The following is a 6,477-nucleotide window of genomic DNA, read 5'->3' as shown; positions in this document are numbered from 1 at the left end:
ACACACAGAGCTGGAAAAAAGAGAGGTTGATTGCCCCATTTGCCAGCAGTGCAGCCCTCACCAAGGAGAGCCTTTGGAATCTCAGGATCCAGGCTGCATTGGGCACTGGCACCCCACAGGATGGGAGACAGTGGCTGTTGGAGGGATGGGACAGCAGCAGCAGCCAAGAGCCAGCAGATCCCAAAGGCTGCAGGACACAGATGTCCCAAGAGGGCCAGTGCCAGCTGCACCTCACAAAATGGGAGATGAGCACCAACACCCACAGGGGAGGACACAGACCAACACAGAGGTCCAGCTATGCAAGTGGAAATGGTGTTACCGATAGGATGGGGAAGAGGGAAAGCAGCCACCCAAAGCATTGCACTGGGAGCATGCAGCACTCAGGTGTGTTTCCTTGGAGCTGTCAGGGGCTGGAAAAGCCTACTCCAAACTCCTCCATGAAGATTCATGGGGTCAAGGCTTTCACATACAAAACAAGGAGGACAAGATGGGAGCTTTTGTGGGCCAGGCAGCCCCTGCAAACCACAACAATTTATTGGTTTTTTCAAACACAGCAGCAAAGTGGCCAGGGCAGCACAGCTAGGCCAAAGCAGAGTCCTCAAGCAGAGGACAGGGTATAGATGGATACAAGAACACAGCCTGGAAAGAGGAGTTGTGAGCTCCTCCAATCTCAGGGAACATTTGCAGGCACCAAGATGCTGGTGAGATGGCTATGCCAGAGCACTGGAAAACTACCAGGACATATCCTTGCTGTCACGAGGAGGTTGTCCCATGCCTAAAGCTGTGGCAGAGGATTCTGGAGCTTGATGAAGAAGACAGTTTTGGGGGGAAGCAATAACTCATGGGATAACTCATTGTCATGCTTCTGGTGGTGGAGGACCAAGCCTCGAGAAGGGAAGTGCCTCAGATGTCCACTCCAGCTGCTCTTCTTCCTCACTGCTGAGTCTCATGAACAAGCAGGGAGTGGGGAAATGGCTCTCCATCCTGGCCACACTTACCTGAGGAGAGCAAGAGAGCCCAGGGCAGAGGCTGCTGCGTGCCCTCGGCAACGTGAGGAGCTCAGACACACCATCAGAGCTGGCAGTCTCCACTCTGTGCCATGTGGCCTCACAGGCAGGACAACCCATTTCCTACCTGCATCCTTCTCAAGAAAATTCTCGATCACGCAGTAATTATCCCCGTGTACATTCTCATAGGGCTGGAGATCTGGGGGGGACAAGAGGACAGAAACAGCCTGAGGGACCTGGGGGCTGTGGGAGAAGGAGCAGAGCAGCCTCAGGCAGGCAGCGCCACCAAGGGCAGCAGATTGTCCTGGGATGCACACCAACAGGACAGCAGGGCTGGGAAGAGCTGCTGCCTGCTCCAGAGAGAGTGAGGAGGAGCAGTTCCCAGCCCTCACTGGAACCTCAGGGACACCGCAGCCAGGAGCTGCTGGAAGAGGCTACTGAGCAGGGTCTCAGCTGGGAGTGGATGTGGGACACGTTGGTCTGACAGGTCAGCCAAAGCCAGCGAGGCTGCCTGGAGCTACCTCAGAATGCCACTAGGCCCTCCTGAAATACACCTGCTCCCCTCCCAGCTCCAGCCCTACAGTCCCTCTGTGCTGAGAATCCTACCTGTGTACTGATCCTCCTCAGCATTTCTGGGCAAGGCCTTCTTTTTTCTGGGAAGGCAAAGGGAAGTCCTGAGTCAGGGAGAGGCTGACCTGGGCCAGACCCTGCTGAACCCAGCAGCAGTGGCATGGAGGGCTCTGTACACCCTCCCTCTGCCCTGGCAGGCATCGCCCACCTGCACCCCAGGGGACAGCAGTGGCAGCTGCACCAGCAACAAGGGGAGAGGGTCCCTCAGCACACACAGCCCCATCCCAGCCCTGAAAAAGACACTTAGAGTCCCACCTAGGAGCCCTAGAGCAAATTTGTATTAGGACCAGCCAGCTGCATCCTCTGCACCCAGAGAAGGGTGGGAGCATCTGGGGAACCCTCTCTATCCCCACCCACCCCACAACACAGCATGGCCTGAGACAGAACCGAGACTCCAAATCTCACGCAACTCACCTGAACAGCATGAACCAGATGATCCCAGCAGACAAGGGGATCAACAGCACCACCACCACCACTACAGTGACTGCTGACCCAGGCCAAGGGCCCGGAGGCTGCCCTGAAACTAACACACAGAGAGCAGTGGGTGCCACAGCCTGGGCCGTGCACCAGCACTGGTGCACCAGCCTTGCTGCTGAGTGTCTGCACGTGTAGAAATGTGTGTCCAGACCCTGCTGCCCTGGCTGCTGCAGGGATAGGCAGCAAGCCTTCCCCTGCCTGCATTTCTGCTTGGGCAGGGCAGAGAGAGGCTCTGGAGCACAGGGCCTTGTCCCACGGCCCCAGCTGGAGCGTCTGGCAGCCTGCTCAGCCATCCTGCACACTACAGGAGAACACACACCCAGGCTCAGCAGCACTAGTGCTCTCTGACCTTGAGCCACCTGTGCACTCAAATGCAGGGATGGGTGTCACCTTCTTCAGTGGAAGAGTAGAGGGGGCAGTCTGGTATCAAAGGCACACACAGTGGCTGAAGCAGACCTGCCAATGAAAGCCCTCAAGGAAGGACTCCCCCAGCTTCATGCTCACTGCTGAGCCAGGTGCCCACACTCCCTGCCCCTGTCTGAGCTGGGACACGGTGCGTGCACACACAGGTCTGGAGGCTGCTCCAGACTCAGCACTCACCCCCTGAGAGGCCACCCCAACCAGACAAAGGGCAGAACAACCATTACCCCGGACGTAGGCTTCAAATTCCAGTTGTGATGCAGCCCCAGCCCCAGCTGCCGTCAGGCCCTGCACTGTCACCAGGTATTTGCTGCCAGCTGTCTGATGAGGTGGTGCATATGCAGAGACAGACTGGTTCACCAACACCTGCCTGAATTCAAGGAAGCTGCCGTCCTGTACTCTCAAGGTGGTGATGTTCAGCTGGAGGAAGGACAGGAAGCTGCTAGACAATAGCACCAACATCCTGCTTCTGCACTGGGCAGCTCTGTGGAGAGGGGCTGGGCACTAGAGGGGACCTGCCCCTACCAGAACAAAACCAACAGGGCACAGCCTGTGGGCCCTGGCCAAGGAGGGCTCCTCCCTCTCCTCAGGCTGTCTGCACAGAGCTCCAGACAAGGTGAGGGGGACTACAGGCACTCCATGGACTCCTGGTACCTGGTATCCAGTGATCTCCCCTTTGCAGGAGGGCAGCGCCTCCCACCTGAGGGTCCCCGTTTTGGAATCCATCCTCAGATTCTCTGGCTTGTCTGGCACTGGAAGCACAGGGGAACAGGATCATGCCTGGATAGTGATTATTTGTCCCCCACAAAGGCTGTTGTGCCTCTGCAGCCAAAATGGTGTGGTGAGGAGGGGGAAGGCCCTGCTGTAGGGTCCTGCACAGCCCCTTCTCCAGATCTCCACAGGCTGCAAGCAGCTCTGACCCCAGGACCATCACAGCAGGGAGCAGATGCTCTGGCTGAGCTTCAGGGTGAAGGGCATCCTGACATTTCCTGTAAACATACCCATTTCCTTTGTCATGATGAGGTCTGTGTACAGGATTGTGTTAGGCAGCAGGGAGATGATGACACTGTAGACTGTGAAGGGCTGCAGAGGGGAGCAGGTGAATGTTCCCTTGTGGCCTTGTAGTATCTCCTCTACCTTCACGTCCTCAGCCTCACAGTCTGAGGAGGAATGGAACTCCATCCGGCACCTGGCCCGAATACGGTGGCACATAGGAGGGAACCTGCAGATCCAGTTCAGTTTGATGCTGGTGCTGGAAACCTTCTGGGTCCCATTGAAAACCTGGCGGACATCTGTGAAGGGAACATTCGAAGAGGATCATTCCCTCCCTCCCCTCCAAGCTCTGACACCAGGCTCCATCAACCCCAGCATCCCCTCACTTGCCTGTCCCCAGCACAGAGTAGACAAGGGCATTCTGCCTTCTCCCAGACTACACGTGCCAGAGTTGTCAACAGCACAGACATAAACCTGGGATGTTTCCAGAATTTTCTATGGAATTCTCTTCTGTGCCCTGACCACCCTGAGCACGGGGCACTGATGCTGTGCCACACATGCAGAATTGCTCTCCATGCCTGGGTAGGACAGACTGAGAGCACTGGGACAGTGTCTGGCTTGCTCACTTACCCACACAGGTCAAGGTCTCTTCCATAAGGTGCCAGATGTCTGTGCCACTCCTCACTTTCCAGCCACTACGAGGAATCATGGAACCTTCCCGTGGCTTCAGTGCTACACATTTGATCTCCATGAGTGGAGGCCAGTACCCCTCAGGACACCGTATCTTCACCACTTGATTTGGGTTGAAGGTCTCTTTTTCTTGGTTAAAGATAAACCTGGAGTCCCACTGGGGCTTCTGGCATTTCTCTGCACCAACAAGATGGGAAAGTGTTAGCTGGGCAGTGTGGCTCTGCAGGGCATGGAGCAGGGCATCCCCTTCCCTGGCCCCTCAGAGCAAGAGGTGAGCTCCAGGACACTGCACAGAGCAGGCCTTCCACACCAATTCTTGGCAAGAGGATGAGGACAAGAAGGACTCCAAACTTCTTCCCCTAGGTTTCCTGGAAAGGCCTAGGAGGAGCTGGAGTCAGGGACTGAGGGGTTTGTACTGTGCACAAAGCCTGCCCAGAGACTCTGTCGCCCTGTTTGTCACTCAGGCAGGATGGCAACACCCTGATTCCTCCTGAGAAGGCAAAAAGTCTGAGCCCCAAAGCTGGCTCTGCAGTGACAGCATGCAGCAGGGCCAGGGAGGGGGAACCAGCACATGAGGAGGGGGACATGCTTACCCTTGTTCCCTGTGCCACAAACATCTGTCCGACCTGTAGCCCTGACTTTTCAGCACATGCACTTACCAGAAGCCCTTAGGGAGACCTGTGTGTGCCACACACCACCCAGCCCCCTGTGAGCACAGCCTGAAGCCCTGCATGGTCCCTGACCTCCTGTGCCATGGGCAGTGCTGGTTACTGCCAAAATGGCTACTTTGGTATCAAGGGAGGGACCTTTGTACCAAAACTCCCTGCTGCCAGGGCCCCCAGGGACTAAAGCTGGCATCAGCCAGCTCCCCACCAGGGCACCCCTGGAGCCCCAGGGCAGGCACAGAGCAGACTCGGGAGCTGCCTTGACACTGTCTTCAGCAGCACCTGCCATTTCCCCAGGCAGCACAGAGCCAGCAGCTTCCTGTGCCCCCACAGGCTGCCTTCCCTGCTCAGGGAGGGCAGAGCAGGGCAGTCAGGAATGCTCCTGAAGCCTCCTTACCAAGGCACTATACCCTGAACTTGGGCTGAATGTTGGTCACATTGCCTGTGCTGTCCTTTCCAGTCCAAGCTTCTCTGTGTATAGGTTTTCCATTGATAACAGACAGAACTTTTCCTGTACATTTGACATGGGTAAAGGGTGCCTGGAAACCCTTGGGACAGCTCAGAATCACTTCTTCATTTTTCCTGTAACTCTCCCAGTCTGGTGCCAGCTGGAGTCTGGAATCCCAGTAGGGCTTTTGGCATGTTTCTGGCAGAGGTGAAAGTGCATGTTAGTTGGACTGGGAGGTTTCAAGGAGGAGCGGGGTGTGTGGTGGGTACTCAGCAATCCCCAGCAGTCCCTCTAGCCAATGAAAGGAGAGGAAAGCTGACAAGTCCATCTGCTCTGATGGGACACCTTGGCAAGGCTGGTTGGGATGGGGCTTTCCTTGTGGGTGGGTGTCAGCTGGGGCCTGTCCAGGCAGGTGGTGGACAAGGATGTGCCAGAATTCAGTTGGGGAATGGTCTCAGGTACCAAATGCCTGAGATCCAAGCCACCCTGACATGGCTTCAGGATTGCATCCCTGGCCACAGTGATGATGGAAGATCAGAGTTGGATGAACGGGGCAGAGATTAACCAAGAGTTCATTAGGAAGCACTTCCTGACACCCTGCTTACCAATGCACACTATGTTCTCCTGAACCGGAATCCACACACCACTGCTGTTTCTTCCCAGCCACACATTTTCCTTTAGGGACATGGAATAATTCAATGGCTGAACCCTGTTTGCACATTTGACATGGGTGAAGGACGGCTGGAAACCACTGTTGCAGCTCAGAGTCACTTCTTCATTCTCTGTGTAACTGTCACGGGCTGGTGCCAGCTGGAGTCTGGGGTCCCACCAAGCAGGCCTTTGGCATGTTTCTGTCAGAGGTAAAATTGTATGAGAAGTACTTTTGGGAGGTTATCAGAGGAGGCTTGGGACAGGTTTCTCATGACTCTGACTATTCACCCCAACACACACGAGTCTCATGTGCCCAGGCACTCTCCAAGCACACAGGGCTCCTCATCACCCCACCTCCAGGACTCACAAGCCTCCCCTGGATTCTGCCCCCTCCATGGGGTATTTGAGTCCCCATTTTCTTGTCTCCCTCAGGCACAGGTGAGCCAGGCTGCAGTAACAGCCTCCCACACTAGAAACAACGCAAACCATAGAGAAG

At 55.9% G+C, this 6,477-nt stretch overlaps 1 protein-coding gene across 1 annotated transcript; it reads right to left on the bottom strand.

Moving 5' to 3' along the window:
• Nucleotides 1–570: 570 nt before the first annotated feature.
• LOC121355510 lies at nucleotides 571–6,122 on the bottom strand. Its single transcript, XM_041470990.1, has 9 exons — nucleotides 5,936–6,122; nucleotides 4,158–4,394; nucleotides 3,536–3,826; nucleotides 3,189–3,286; nucleotides 2,762–2,954; nucleotides 2,052–2,160; nucleotides 1,614–1,660; nucleotides 1,135–1,206; nucleotides 571–998 (listed from the first exon to the last, which is right to left on the bottom strand). The coding sequence occupies exons 1-9, from the start codon at nucleotides 6,015–6,017 to the stop codon at nucleotides 934–936; spliced, it is 1,194 nt and encodes a 397-aa protein (XP_041326924.1). The 5' UTR covers nucleotides 6,018–6,122; the 3' UTR covers nucleotides 571–933.
• Nucleotides 6,123–6,477: the final 355 nt, after the last annotated feature.

This window comes from Pyrgilauda ruficollis, unplaced genomic scaffold (genome assembly GCF_017590135.1).
Source record: "Pyrgilauda ruficollis isolate IOZ18807 unplaced genomic scaffold, ASM1759013v1 scaffold251, whole genome shotgun sequence".
Classification (NCBI taxonomy): domain Eukaryota; kingdom Metazoa; phylum Chordata; class Aves; order Passeriformes; family Passeridae; genus Pyrgilauda; species Pyrgilauda ruficollis.
The sequence above is the reverse complement of the archived record's forward strand: the minus strand, read 5'-3'. Positions and strand labels throughout refer to the sequence as shown.